This window comes from Amphibalanus amphitrite, unplaced genomic scaffold, assembly GCF_019059575.1.
Source record: "Amphibalanus amphitrite isolate SeventyFive unplaced genomic scaffold, NRLGWU_Aamphi_draft 000020F_arrow, whole genome shotgun sequence".
In the NCBI taxonomy this organism is placed as follows: Eukaryota; Metazoa; Arthropoda; class Thecostraca; order Balanomorpha; family Balanidae; genus Amphibalanus; species Amphibalanus amphitrite.
Window position 1 is genome coordinate 829,846 of NW_024881516.1, and position 15,277 is coordinate 845,122.

Below are 15,277 nucleotides of genomic sequence, written 5' to 3' on the forward strand. Positions count from 1 at the left end.
TCAGGGCAGCGTATAAAGCGCTTATCTCAGAAATGTAATATTGGTGACCTAAGGTCAGGTCAAGTAGGCCGAGCGCTAGCTACTCTACACCAAAGTTCAAAGAACTTGTTATACTATATGTGTACATGTTTATTTTAAAAAATCAACTATATATCAATTCAAACATACATCAACAATGCATACAAACATGCCAGCTGAAACTTGCACACATGCGTCTATCACAAGTTGCTACTGAATTAAACATACACATTTATGCACATTTATGAGATCCTGTTAATAAGTACATGTTTCACACATGCTTATGAACATGTGCTTATTGAAACTATTCGGTAGAAAATATCTGGTAATACTTGGCAGCATTGTAAATACACCGTATGACCTTATTGTTCCAGTCACCAGGTAACGATGAAAACAACAAATTAATTGTGTCAGGTACCTGAGAGTTGGCTGCACCCGCCCGCGGGCCAGCCTGCACGTAACAACCGCAGCAGCAGCAGCGGCAGCGACAGCTAGTAGTAGAAGCTGTCGGCCACGCACTGGCCGTTGATACAGTGCAGGCCGCGGCCGCAGGCGGAGCCCTCTGCCGCCGGCCGGTACGACACGCAGTAGCCGCTGGACGGCTCGAAGCAGTACAGCTCGGCGCACACGCGGTGGTCCTTGAAGCAGGCGCTCGAGCCGCGGTCCCGCTTGCACTGCGCGTCCACGGTCATCAGCTTGCCGGGCAGCTTCTTGGCCGACGGCAGGCTGGCCGGTTTCTTGGCGTGGTTGTGCATGCACTTTGAACGCTTGTCGTTGGCGAAGTGGGCAAACTGATTGAGACTGCACACCGACCACTTGAGGCCCTTGTGGTCGCGCCGCATGTCGGACATGATGTAGCCGTCCTTCCAGGGACAGGAGCGGGCTCCCGGCCCGCCCAGGTACGCTGCCGGCGGTGAGCCATCGTGCACGGCTCCCAGCAGATGTCCGATCTCGTGTGCGGCCACGATGATGCCGGAGAAACCAGTCGAATCCTCTACCAGAGCCACCGAGTTGATCTTTTTGTGGTAGTTGCTGATGCTGCAACCACCGCCGACGTATGCGTAGCCAGCCGTCACTTTGTTGCAGGTGCCTCTGCCGTTTCTGCGCGTGCACATGTCACGTTTCGTTATAACCATAGCAGCATCGTAGGTGGGGAACCGCTTTTCGTTGAACAAGTACTTGCCGATGGAAGAGAGAGCGTTGACGGCGTCCAGATCTGTGCTTGTTACCATGTGCTTCTCCAGATATGGGGTGGCTTCCTTGGATTTGCTGATGACGATGCCGGCCACCTTGATGGTGATGGATGGCTGCTCGGCAGACTTGTAGCGCAAATCAACAGCGTTCATGAAGGTCATCATGTAGCGTTTCACGGCCTTGGCATCAAAGTTGTGCGCCTCGTATGTCTGGTAGTCGACTATCAGTAGCACCTCTGGGTAGAGCGACGGAGTGCTGCGCTTGTTACGGCTGGGCGACTCGTCCGTCAAAGAGTCTTCACTGGCTGCCGGCTCCTTCTCCACCAGCAGCGAAGAGTCTTCGTGGTCGATGGGAGCCGAGCCGGTGGCCGACGACGGCGAGGCGGCGCGCTTGTAGATGACGTGCAGTCCTCGTGTGACCGGTGGTGTCGAGCGGCGCTGGCGCAGCCGGGCCGTGCTGTCGTGGCTCTCGGACCCGTCCAGCGGCTCCTGGTCATCAGCCAGCAGCGCGTCGTCGTCATGGGACGACGGGTAGTGGTGGTGCACGCGCCTCGGTGCCGGCGCGATCACCAGATCGGACACCACGCCGTTCAGCTGCAGCGTGTCGTCGTCGGCGTGGTTGACCAGCAGCGCCGCCTCGCGACTCACGTCCTGGTACGGCTCGCCCACGTACATGTCCGTGTCGCCCTCGACGCGCTCGATGTTGATGTCGCTGTCGGAGCCGTCGGCGTAGAAGAGCCGGATGTGGTTGTCGATCTCGCGGTTCATCTCCAGGTCCAGGTCGATCTGGTCACCGAACGCTTGCACGTGAACGCTGCGCCGGTGCCGGCCGTTGAGGCTGCGCTTTCGTCTGGAGCTCACGTGGGAGAGGTCGTATTCTGGCACGTCCTCGTGGCGTTCGACGGCGAACACGTGGCGCAGCTCGTCCACGGAGAGGTGGAGATGCAGCGTGTGCCGCGGAGCTGTGTGTGAGGCGGCCGTGGCCAGCTCGTCCGCAGAGGACGACTGGAGGGCCGCAAAACAGCTCAGCAGCGCCAGGGTTGAGGACAGAGTGTGCGCCATTTCGGTGAAAATCTGCGGCACACTCTTTCCCAGTCGGAGAAGGACCTGGGCCCTGTGGAGTCGGTGTGCGACTTGCCAACACTTCCCTATGTTGCGCTATATGTACGTTTGCGTTCGAGAGGAGCCGCCCAATGGCGGTCGCCGCGCGGTGTGACGTCACCTGGCGCGCCCCGTAGCCCCGATTGACGACGTCATCAGCGGGCGCCGCGCGCGGCACGTGTGCGCTGCTCGACAGAAGAACGGGTCACTGGCGCGAGGGTGTGTCCCGTGGCGCCGCTCCCCGTGCGTAGACGGGAAGTCGACAAACCAACTCGGCAGACACTGGCCGGGTGTTTTGATTACACTTGACGCTCCCTGAGTTGAAAATGGGTGATATGTTTCTCACCTGGGACGGTGATTCTAAACGTTGGCGAAGGTGATGTTCTTTCAGTGAGAGGTGTCAGGGTATTGCGCAAGACGCTAATTCGATTTGATTTTGATTTATAAGATTATATGATTCACATTTTGGCAGTTTAATGCCCTTCTCCTTCCCTCTCAAACCATGCATGCCTATGTAAGTCGTATATATCTACCTACAGCTGCACTTGGCTTTGTAAATAGTGTTCTTTACTAATGTTAAAATGATTTGTTCGCCATTCAGTGTCAATGTCCGATATTATATATTGTCCGTCAATGTGCGATATTCTTATTGTACCCAAGGTCCAGCGAGGCATTTTTCTTGCATATAGGTGCTTATTTTAATAGAAAACATGTTTTATATCGATAGTCCGTTGAAAACTTTTGCTCTCCTCTTTGTTATTCCTTTCCCAGGTGCTGCTTGTCACTCGTATCGAACGTTATTGAGTATTTTAGTTTAGCCAAAGACTCTGAACTGGTGCTGAGCTTTTATTTATAACGCGTGTATTATTGATGCATATGTAATAGGTATACATGATATGTGGACTTTGTATAGCACTTCTGATAACACATGTTATTCAGGTGGAAATGGGTACTTTCATTGAAATAATGATCAATAGATAATACATGTAGGTAGATAAACCACATGCAGGTACCAACCGTTACAACTGGTTTGTAACGGCAGGTAAAAATCACGACACTGTTTCTGTCGATGATAAATTGCGCCACAATCACAGCACTGCTAAAGTCACCTCACACAGTTCAGCTTAACCAAGGAATACACTATTTTGCAGCTGTCTCTAATATACACGCATTTCCGGTGCCGGCATCACAGCATCCCAACACACAAACACGCCTTATCTACATACACCCCCTGCATCACATCAGCCGGAATAATGGTGCCTCGGAACACCGCCGCCCCCTCGGTCGTCCGGCCCCATCCAGCGCCGATTATGGACCCGGCGCAAAGAGACCGCATTACTGACCCGCAGACAGGCCCGGCTCCGGTCCACCGCCGGGTCCTCGTCCACCCAGAGGGACGGGGACGGGTGCTATCACCGGCCACACATGGCCGTCCGCAGGCCGCCGCACCCAGGCCCCAGCGCCGGTCACTGGTCACTAGCAGGGCCGGTACTGGCGCATCAGGGTGATCTCCAGGTCAAACACCTGCTTCAACGCGCCGATCCAGCACCGGTTCTGGTCGAAATCGTAAAACGGGAAGAAGAACAGGCACTGAAAAGACAGAATTGGGTTATGCATGGGCAAGGTGCATTAGCTTGTGCTTTTTCTTTGGTGCGGGCTGTGTAAATTTATGTTCCCCAAACCGAAAAATCAGGAATTTCATCCGGCGTCTCACCGCGTTGAGGAGAGGCGCCAGCGGCAGGCTGACGGGCAGCAGGCCCGAGGAGAAGGAGCGCAGCGTGATAATGGTGGAGCCGTCCACGGAGACAAAGTCCACGTCCACCACGTCCAGCCAGCTCAGCGAGGCCGTGAAAAAGTGCAGCGTCGCCCGCGCCTGGCTCGACCACTCCGACATCTGACCGCAGGGGCGGGCACACCGGCGGGGTGCGCGGGTTACCGACCCGACTCGGGACACATTTGGCATACAGGGTAGGTACAAGTGCAGTTACGTTGAGTGTGAAGCAGCTGTGTCATGGTTTCCTGCGGAAGGAGCTGTTTTAACGACCAATGTTCACGATAAGCTCTGCTAAACTCAGACCCCCTGCCCGGTACCGCCGCCGTCCACCGACTCACACGGTTTTCACTTGGCACTTGACGCCGGCGCGGAGCTGTTTGGCGGCGCGGACCAGCGCCAGCAGGCACACGCTGGGCGTGGAGCCGGCCCGCCACGTCTCCTCGAACATGTGCGGCGTGCGCAGGCCGGGCAGCCAGCGGCCGGGCCGCAGCGCGCCCTGCAGGTCGGCCTGCCACCGGGTCAGCGAGTACAGCGCCGCCGGCGGCGTGGTCACTGCCGCAGACACAGGGACAGCGGTCAGGGAGGGGCGGAGGGGTCAGAGACTCACTTACCCAATCACACACTCACTCTTCTCCTACAGTAGGTACTCGTTCACGACTGCACTTGTCCACAGTCCATCCAACCACCAAACGCCCAGCCGGAGCCGCCTTTCCACTACTCCATCGGCTCGCTCGTTCACTCAAAAGCTTCATCACGCACTTCACTACTCACCGTAAGTACTCCTAGTCTCCATCCATCAAAGATGATGCACTCATCCACTCACTCATACACTAACTCATCGTCCTTACTGACTTAGCATATATGCTAACCGAGTTCCCCCTCACTCATCCAATGACTCGCCCACGTATCAACTCATGCACTCACGCACGCACGCACGCACTCACTCACTCACTCACTCACTCACTCACTCACTCACTCACTCACTCACACACTCACTAACTCACGCAAACTGACTCATCAAACTCACGCACAGACTCATTAATTCAGTCACTCACTCACTCACGCAACCTGACTCTTCTAACTCACGCACAGACTCACTCACTCACTCACTCACTCACTCCTCGAACTCACCGTCGGCTGACTCACTCACACTCTCACTCACTCACTCACTCACTCACTCACTCACTGAGTCCTCAAACTCACCGTCGGCTGACTCACCGTCCAGATCCACATCGGACCAAGCCGGTGTCATGACGGGCGGAGGTCCGCCGCCCTGCTCCATGCTGGAGCTGGCCATGCCGCTCCCTCGGCAGAGCCCGCGCTCACGGCTCGCTCACGGCTCCGTCGCGGCTCGCTCACGGCTCCGGCGCGCTCCGCGGGCAGCTCCTCTGTCCCAGCGCGCCGGAGGGGCGGCCCGACCGGGGCGGCTATCTCGGCGAACGACGGCCATTATCGGGCGGCCCGATAGCAGGGTCGGGCGCCACTGCCGCCGATACCCGTGACGCAGCGGTGACAATACGATTGGCGGCTGGGACTCTGATTGTGAGTGACCCTGCAGATTGCAACAGGGGGCGCAGGTCACACCCATGATCTCCGCTCACGTGTCGGGAGTGTTGGGTGGGGATGAGCGGACAACGTTTGTGGGGTAGTCGGCTGAGATGGGTGTGGTTTACATCTTGTGTTGTTTGTTGAGGCTTATAGGCAATGGGCATGCTGTCGTGACGGAGAAAATTAGGCGTGGGTTTTTTATTGTCTGACATTACGCAACAGCTCTGATAAGTCATTACATTCGCATCCCTCATTAGTGAGTCAGGTGACAGCTCTCCGAGAGTACCTACATGCCTTCAGATGCGGCATAATTAGTGCGATTTAGCAGTGTTTTTTTGTTATCGAGCGCGCGATATTCTGTAGATTCTTTGTTCGATTAACGGCTAATGTGGCTTATAAGTGGCTATATAAGCCAATAATGTGGCTTATAATGTGGCTAAGGCTTATAAGCGTCTTTCTTTAGACTTAAGTGTTAGTGCATGATGTCTTGCCTGCCGACTGACAATTAGGTATAATGTAGGTGTTCATAGCTGCGCCGTGCGGGGCAAGATAAATGTAACTTAACCCGCGCCCCGCAGGGGTGGGGGGCAGAATCTGCCCCCCCCTCCCGTTTTTCGCCAATAACTTCTAAACGCGATACGCCAGCAACGTCCAACTTTCAGTACCTTATCATACATCAATTTGACACGTTCCCTGAAAATTTGAGCGAAATCCGTTGGAATTTTTTTGAGAAATTGACGTTTTAGTGACGTCATGTTCGCCATTTTCGCCTCAAAAACGGCAAAATTTCAAACGCCGCTAACATCTTCATTTTTAAAGGAATCAAGACGTAACAAAAAAGGTTATACGTGATTCTACTTTGTCTATCAAATGGCTATCTCGGTTATTTGAAAATTTTGGATTTTGGCCCAATTTTTTTCTTAAACAACTGACTTTTTTGGTAAAATGATAATAAAATCCAAAATTTTCAGTGTATAAAAAAACGGAATATATGTCAGAGTAGTGGTCTATGTGCACCTACATACCAATTTTTAGAAGAATCGGTTCAAAAATGTGGGAGTTATTCAAAATTTTATGACGTCACGACACACAAAAATTTTGAAAAATGTTTTTTTTTGGAAGTTCTAGACCTCGTACGGAAACAAAAATAGCACCATACGATTCGCCATGAAAAACTGCATCAGATAGACACCTTTTTAGGCCTTAACAACCAACTTCAAAATTTGACCTCACTTGACCTGACCTTGACCTGACCTCGACCTGAAATTCATCCAGAGGTGGTCCATATCACTTATTGAGTGTGCCTATTGAATTCTATGAGTAAAATGACCCATAAAACATGTGTCGCACATGCCCTTTTCTATATTTTGTTTTTGGTGACCTGACCTGACCTGACCTGACCTTGACCTTGACCTTTGAATGACATTGTATGCAACGAATATTGTCTTGGTAGTCTAAGAACACGTTTAGGGCAATCAGTCTCAGTCCATTCTTCGGCAACTACGGTGCAAGGCCGATACTGTAGAAACTGGCATTTTGTACCCTTGACCTGACCTTGACCTGACCTCTGACCTACTTCAGCAAAAAAATTTGGGCTCTTAAGATCCGCCTTGTTGAGAGCTTTCGATTGCCGTTTTCCCCGTCTTTCTACGACCATCGGTTCGGAAGTTAGACAGGGGGGGGGCAGAATCTGCCCCCCCCCCCCCAGCAGGGCGCGTATGGCTGAATAGCCCAGCGGGGCGCGGGTTAAGATGTTACTATCAATAAGAGGTAAACTCAAGCAACTTTTCATCACAATTATTCATCGCCTTTTCATAAAAGTGCATCAAATCATCTAAACTATCGCTGTTTCATGAGTTAGGTACTTTGCTGGATCGCATGCTGAGATCCAGTTTGGTTGGCTCAGGCGATAACTTGGGGCGAACTCTCACCTTTTATAGCCGGGCAACTGGAAGATTCAGCTAATCGCCTTCGGAATAAAGCTTTTAATTTATATTAAAGAGCCGTGATGGCTGACCGCATTTCTCCCCAGCCCCTGGAATTCATACATGCCCAAACCTAGCGGAATCATGCATCACGTAACTGTCAGTGAGGTCGCCGAAGGTATCGTGCAACGGAAACCCAGGAGGAAAGCTCGTGTACCAGAAGTTTGCACACATTGCGGGAATGGTTCCTCTGTCTGACATACCTGTTGCCGTGCGGCTGCCGAGCTGACAAAGCCTAACGACAAGGGTTAGAAGCCGCGGGCAGACGTCCCTCGCCACTGCGCTGAGAGGAAAACGGCGAGCGGAGAGCTGGCCCGCGCCCCCGGCGGGCACGGGAAACATTCCTGCTACCCGCTGACTGAACGGTGCATGTACAATGAGCTGCAGAGGAGCAGACCCCCAGAAACTGGAGCATGGTATGCAATGTAGCAGCCCCTCCCCTGCATTGATAACGCTGAACAACCTGCTGCATGATGAGTAATCAGCCATGCTCCGGTAACCAAGGTGCAGTAACCCCTGCCAAGAAAGAGAAGAGGTGCAGTCCTGTTAGACGACTGGCCATGACAATGCCGCTGATAAGTGTGATGCCCTTGATCTTGGTGCTGTTTTTTATATGTTCAGTCCATGAGCCGGGTGTCTAACACCGGTCTCACGTCAGTCTCACAAGTCGCAGTTCATAGCGCTGATGAGACGATGCAGAGGCGATATGGAGCGCTGATGAGACGATGCAGAGAGGGGCGATATAACTGTCGTGCGCCGGTCCGGGGCGGCGCTCCACTCAACTGTAGATAGCACGCCTTCCTGCGTCACTGCCATGAAACTATCGGTGCGCTGGCTATCAGTTATCAGTGAATGCGTGACTTTAGCAACCGCTGTATGTGACGTAGGGGTTGGTCGGCAGAATTGGACCCTCAATATCCGGATAGAAATCAAGGATAAATAAAAAATATTATTTCGTCACGGAAACAGACGTGTCTCTCCAAAATAAGAGTCAATGTAGCTTGAATGCTGAACAGCCGTCCCATGCACCCAGGTCCTAAGAGTCTTCCTGTTCCAATGAAATACGTTTTTACTTTTTACTTTGCAACTGTGGAGTGTGGATAACGTTGTGAATAAGGCCACCAAATCATGGGTACCATCATGGGTACCTTATACGCATGATAAAGTGCAAGATATAATGAAGTTCAGCTTGTTTGTTTTGTTGGGTAAGGCCCTTTCGGTCTGATAATTGACAAAACCATTTCAGAGCCGGAAGGATGATAGGAATTAGGAGGAGACATTGGTCTGGAAGTTCAGCATACCGACCGGTAGCCTATATTCGGTTGCGCCACCACGCGCTGTTCAGTGGCCCTCTAGCTGCACTGGTCGCGTCTGAGCTCCGCCCGGCGCCCCGCCGCTCCGGCAGTGCCGACCCTGGCCGCAGCCAGGTGCGCATGGCCGTCCATTCCGGCGGCGCCTGAGGGGCCCGCCGGCCGTGCCAGACAGCGCGGCGGCACCGGCGCGCAATGTGCGTGCCCCGCTCCCAGACGTCCGCTGCAGACCGGCGGTCAACGAACCGGGCGCCGCTGCGTTAACGAGCCGTCAGCGGCGGCTGGGAGCGGCCGCCGGCACTGGGTGTGAGCAGTGCGTGCAGACGGGGAGTGTCCCGGCGCAGCTGCAGACGCACCTGCAGGCCCGCCGCCGGCCAGTGCAGACCCGCCGGCCCACATATTGGATCACCAATCACCATGGACCGCTGGTGAATTTCAAACAGCGTCAGCTTATGACGTAATCTATAGGCGTCATTTACTACGCAGAGCTCTTGAAGTTTTATGGGTGCGTCCCGTTGTGACTGGGACCAGAAGATGTCTTGCTAATTTCAGACCGATGGACACCGCTGGCGGCTCACCTCTGTACGGAGTATGTACAAAGTGTTCTCGGGTCAGTGGTCCGGTGGCGGTGATAAGTGGCACCGTTCGGCGATTTCCGAATCACCGACCGCAGCCATGCCCGGTTGGCACAGCTGCCGGCTGCGCCCCTCCCAGTCGCAGGAGGGGCCGGTGCGGGCTCCGGTTTGCCGCCGCCGCGGTCACCCCGAGGGCAGTTCTGGGACCGCTCGGCTCTCCGCTCGGCTCTCTCCGAGCCGGGAATGTCCGGACCGAGAGACTGCACCGGCCGACCGGGGCAGGTTCACTGACGCCCATTAGCTGTCGGCAGGCGGCGAAAACCTGCTCATACTGTCAACAAACCATCGTTGCGTCACGTAAAAATGAGCGTCACATCTAAGTGATGACAGGGTCATTAGTTCTAAGACATCTTCTTCTTTTTAAATCAGTACGAGGTGGGTGCACTTGATCTTAAGGCATGGAGTTGCCGAGGGTTTGGTTTCGATTTATCAATGATCTGGGGCATCACTTCTCAGCATGAGAAGCGCAAGTTATCGTCGCTATTTGCCTTCCTTTCATTCTTTGTACGATTGAATTTGAAATGTAAGCCTATAGCGGTAAAATGAAGTCGTGCTGCGCTATTCTCCTCCCCACGCGCCTGCTCTGAGACGGGGGAGCACCGCGGTCTGGCGCCGGCGTTTTTCGGTCACAGACGGTTCCCACGGCGCTCTGCCTGCAGGGCCGCTGAGCTCCGTCGGCGACCGAGCGGTCCGGTCCGGTCCGGCGCCGCCGAGCCGACCGGGAAGAAGCAGCTCCGACCTTTCCCCACGAGTTTTCCTCTCCTCGGTAAATAAACAGCCGCTGCCCAGTGAGCGAGCCCGGACCTCATCAGAGATAATTTGCCACTGCTCAATTCGGAATTCGGACAGCATAGGTCCTATTTATTGTTTAGAATGAGGGGTCTCCTTAAATCACTTTAAGCATAGGCCTCTGCACCTTTCTACATATGCCGGTACTTATTCAGAAATTTATGCGTCAAGTCATTAACTAAGACGCTGAGTCATGTGAAGTAAAATGTTCCGATAGATTTCACTGACCGGGCCGACGAATTTTGGTACTTGGAAACATAAAAAAACGTTTGCAAAATACGCGGAGGCCCGCGGAGCGAATCTTGTGAAAACTGTAAGTCCCTATTCTCATCCACTAGGCTGTTGGCTAAATCCCGGAGAGGGTATGTTCAGCACTTTGGCCACAATTTTACTGCACCAGGAATGTAATCTAATCTGAACAGGAACTGGTGCGAGTAATCGCATCACGGCATTGCACCGCATTAACGACACAAGCCTATTCATGGGCATGTCATAAGATTCTAACAATTGTATGAGCAGTCAGATCAGAGCATTACTTGCATTTGGGGGGGGGGGGGGGTAGACTGACAGTGTTGTGGACAAGTGTAACATTTGAAAGCCACTGCCAAAATAAGAAATCCTTGAACTTCGCGGCGGATTTCTACCCAGCTAGCTCCGATACCAAAGCAGTCACCTGACCCCAGCTGGGGTCGGAGGGTCGCCTGCCCCGAGGTCATTGTGCGGCCGCGCGCGTGCGCCCTGTGACCGCAGCTTCCTCTCTCCGCCGCACTTAGACCGATCGGGCTGGTCGGCGGCGGCCCTCTCAGGCACAGTGCTCCGGAAACCGGGCCGGAAACGCCACCTCACCTGCCTCCGACCGGCCAGCGCCCACGGCGACCACCACAATGGACGGAACGGGACGGGACGGTATACGGCTGCAGTCGGCTCGGCCCGGCGCGCTCCTGCACCGCGCCGGCCGACCAGACCAGCTTCCGGCGGGCCCGCTGCAGACTGCAGACGGTGCAGACCGCCGCGGTCCTCTCCAGACACGTGCGAGACACGACAGACACGTGCGGCTCCCGGCTGGCAGGGGACTGATCATGACAGCGAGCTGTCCGAGGTGGCCGCACGCAGCGCGTGGGGTTCGGACGAGTAGTACGGATCCGCTGCTCTGTTATATTTCAGCAATGTGGTCTTGCTGTTCGTCTGAGACTTCGGAGCCGTTTAAGAAAAACTTATTCGTGCTGTGACGTGGATTATGGTTGGGTTATTGGATCGCTGTGCCTATTGAGATTCAGACGCCATGGTGTGTCCAACAACTCAATGGGTGCAGTAACATGCAATGTATCTTCACCTCTTCTGTCATGTCGAGTAGGAAAACATTTTCAGGTAAAACAGAAGTTTCCGTTTGGCTGATAGTGATTATGCAGGATATTGCAATCATTGTGTCTACCGTTAGAGACCTCCAGCAGGAATAAGGGCAATGAGAATTACTCAGTAATTTTCCCGGTCAGTAGGTGGAACCGTAAACGAGATACTGATACTGAAAAATGTGTAGGTATCTTCTGTGCAAAACCCATGTTTGGTGATGTTGTACCGTTGTCATGTGAGGTTCTTTTCCTTACGCGCTCATAAAAGTGTGTAGTAAACGTTATATCAGATCCTGTAACAAACAGAGCTGTTGGGGAGAGACGCCGGGTGCCGGTAACAGACCTGCTGCCACACCGCTGTGTCTCAAGTGCTGGTGCACACGTTCGGATTGTTCGGCTGTCCATGAATTGGAGTTCTATGCAGTGGCGGCGGGACACCTTCAGTTAAGGGGGGGGGGGGATGGCACTGCCGACTTTTGGTCCCATTCTTTCCATGCAACGCCCATAGGGCTAATGTTAAAATCCCAAAATCAAAGGGGGGCACGGTGCCCCCCCCCCCCCGTTCCGCCGCCTATGTCTATGGGCAGGATGTGATGTTTGGAAAGTTTTTTTTTTGTGCATTTTAATGCACGTTAATGACAGACTTGGTTTCTAGTTACATGTATTGATGTGTCTTTACATATCTGTAGAAGTTTGATAGAGGCATTTATTTACTTGTAAGAAAATGTTAATGCTGCCCAGTGCCCATATACATATCGAGCTATACCTTCCGGCAACCTAACTATGGGTATATGTGTTTCATAGCACGGAACTAGTTTTTTCTCTCTGTACTAAGTTTTAACTAAAATGCCGAAGAACCGAAGTTTTTTTTAGTTCCTATCGAGATTCCATTCGTGAAACATGTTTAGTGTCCGCCTATTTCAGCGCACCCTCTGCAAGTTACTTCATCTTCGACTTCATTACAATTTCGTGTCTGTCATTTCATGATCTCCTTTGTACTCTGCTGCTGCAAATTCTTTCCTTACCGCTTAAAAGGGTCAATTTTCATGAATTGATGAGAGAAGCTCGTGTTGTATGCTGATGAATTCGGCATCACCCTCCCCGTGTTGATACAATGGTAATGTTACGAGTTATGTAAGTGTGTAACGATAGCCCAGGCTGCAGTTCAATGAAAAATAACATAAAGCACGGATTACGCCACCTCCCGCGGAGAGCTGTGCCTCCTCGGATCTCGCCACCTCCCGCGGAGAGCTGTGCCTCCTCGGATCTCGCCACCTCCCGCGGAGAGCTGTGCCTCCTCGGATCTCGCCGACGCCGGCCAGTTCTCCGAGTGCGCCACTCTATCGGCAGTAGTACACGGAACGCCCATGTCCAGAACCGGCCTTGAAGACGCGTCACGTGTTTACGAGCGTAAATACCGGCCATAACAATAGCGGCGGGCGGCTCCTCCGCGGCCGATCGCCATTGTTTCCAGAGAGAGACGCCGTCTTGGACAGTGCGCACCGCTTCGAGCTACCGGTGACGTCACGAGCACTTAGCGCCGAAGCCTTTAATAGGTCGAATGGAAGCGTTGTGACGCGATGGAGTGCCGGCACGCGGTGCTGTGGAGCGGCAGGGGCTGCTGGGGCGGCGCGGCGGCGCGTCTGTTCGGCCGCAGGTCCCAGTAGTGTGAGGGAGTTCCCGGTATATTGGAGTGGCCCGGGTCACCGTTCGGCGGGCCCGCGGCGCCATTCGTTACTCCGTTGCGGCCCGCGCCTCTCTCGGAACGGCTCTCTCGGAGTCTCGGAGGAGCGGGCGAGGCGCACGGGATGGCGTCATGCCGTCATCGAGCCTGACGGCGGCCGGCGCATCGCTCATAGCCGGGCTTTGTATCGTGCATACCTGGGTCGGGTGTTGTTTTGCGGCGCGGCGTGGAAGCACGTAGCCGGATGGGCGGCTGAGGCGGCCGCCGTCAGACGAGCTGGTTTTGTCCTGTTCATCCAGACAGTAGTCGACGAGGCTGACCTCACAAAGCCCGTTCCAATGGCGCATCCAGTCTCTTTCCGACTACTGTAGCGTGGCATCATACTACTCCGCTGTTGTAGGCGCATTGGTGGCGCACCCAACCTGCTCTGTCTTCTTCCTTCATTCTCCGAGTGGCAACTACGAGATTTGCGACAGTCTTTTGTGAGTCTGTTGAGAAAGCTCATAGCTTGTCAATCCAGTTTCCTAGTCAAGTCGAAGTTCCATCATCAGGGCTGGGAAAAATGCTGAATCTGCTACATACCAGATATTACGAGAAACTCTTTATTAGCTACTTTGCCACAGATGTTCCTCACATCATTTCTGCTAGAGAAAATGATTTTACAAGTAATCAAAATTCTGGACAGAGCTTTCCACTTTCATTTTCTATCTATTCTCAAATTGAGCTTTGAATGTTTTTATTTAGTTGGTTGCACAAGCAAAAACAGATACAGTGTCTTGCTTATGCCCCCTGTGAATGTTCTTTTTCTTATTTTTTACTCTTTGTAGGTACTCACTACTCAGGTTTAGAAAAAGCATACAAATATCAAAATAAGGTGCTGTAGGGCTTTCTCAGGGCAAGTTCCAGCACCACCTGAGAGCACGAGAGAGCTCCAGTGAGCCCTAGAATTTTCCTTTCAGCATTCCAGCAACTTCAGGATTCAGATGGTATCAGCCTACTCAGGCAGAAAGTATTTGAAAGAAATCAGGTTGATTTGGCTGCTCAGTCTGGTCAACAATTTACAATCATTGTGCATGCCGAACCCGCTGTACAAAAGTTGCCAGTTGCCACCAATCAAGGTTTAGAGTTAATACAATAATTGAACATGTAAAGAAGTAAATAAAAATTCTTTTCTGGGCGTTACTTGATCAATATTTCAATCAGATCTCACCTTCTGCGCAAATCCGATCATATCTCCCTATATCTTCACACATCTTGCTTTGCGTGCTGGGCGGCTACCTTGCTCTTTAACTGTGTACTGCACGCCGCTTTAGGGACAGTTGTCATTGCAACACTTGAAAATAGGCCTGGAATATCCCACTTTCCTAAACTAGAGACAAAATAAAAGCTAAAATAGCTGAAATAATTCAGAAACACCCAGAAACACTCATCAAACTCAACTGAACTATCCACGCGAAACGACAACTAGAATTGTCTCTAATGCGCCAGAAACAATGCATCAACAAAATACACAAATAGCAATGACGTAATTTGCATATTTTTGACAAGATTTCTTAATAACACTTACAAAAAATGTTTATTAGTTCTTTTAAACTCTAATTTGGTTCAAATGAGTATGATTTTAACAATGAAATACATTAAAATCTGAATAAAATTGTGTATGACGTCATCAAAAAGGATTAAAGACGTTGCAGGACACTGTATCATAAAAGATGGCTTTTTAGAGATGCCATGGGCAGAATGAGTTGATTCTTTTTGTATTTTTATTGATCATTGAACAATGCCCTTTTAAAAACAATTTGTTTTGTTTCGTAAATATGTCATTTGAATATTTCACAAATAATGAAACTCCTTTTTGCAATATTCATAAGAAAGATAGCGCATAAAAAGG

The 15,277-nt window shown here is 52.2% G+C and overlaps 2 protein-coding genes across 4 annotated transcripts; both read right to left on the reverse strand.

The window, feature by feature from the left end:
• Positions 1-412: 412 nt before the first annotated feature.
• Positions 413-2,320, reverse strand: LOC122390240 (A disintegrin and metalloproteinase with thrombospondin motifs 18-like). Its single transcript, XM_043382977.1, has one exon. The coding sequence runs from the start codon at positions 2,271-2,273 to the stop codon at positions 510-512; it is 1,764 nt and encodes a 587-aa protein (XP_043238912.1). The 5' UTR covers positions 2,274-2,320; the 3' UTR covers positions 413-509.
• An 825-nt stretch (positions 2,321-3,145) lies between these two features.
• LOC122390251 lies at positions 3,146-14,847 on the reverse strand. 3 transcript variants are annotated; one of them, XM_043382989.1, is made up of 5 exons: positions 14,597-14,847; positions 5,290-5,638; positions 4,427-4,638; positions 4,027-4,206; positions 3,146-3,902 (listed from the first exon to the last, which is right to left on the reverse strand). In XM_043382989.1, exons 2-5 carry the CDS (start codon positions 5,381-5,383, stop codon positions 3,789-3,791), a joined length of 600 nt encoding a protein of 199 aa, XP_043238924.1. In that variant the 5' UTR covers positions 5,384-5,638; positions 14,597-14,847; the 3' UTR covers positions 3,146-3,788. The 3 variants fall into 3 exon arrangements, with proteins under 3 accessions (XP_043238924.1, XP_043238931.1, XP_043238940.1); XM_043382996.1 differs by having other exon boundaries at positions 5,305-5,638; positions 14,597-14,825; XM_043383005.1 differs by lacking the exon at positions 5,290-5,638 and having other exon boundaries at positions 14,597-14,843.
• Between the last annotated feature and the right edge of the window lie 430 nt (positions 14,848-15,277).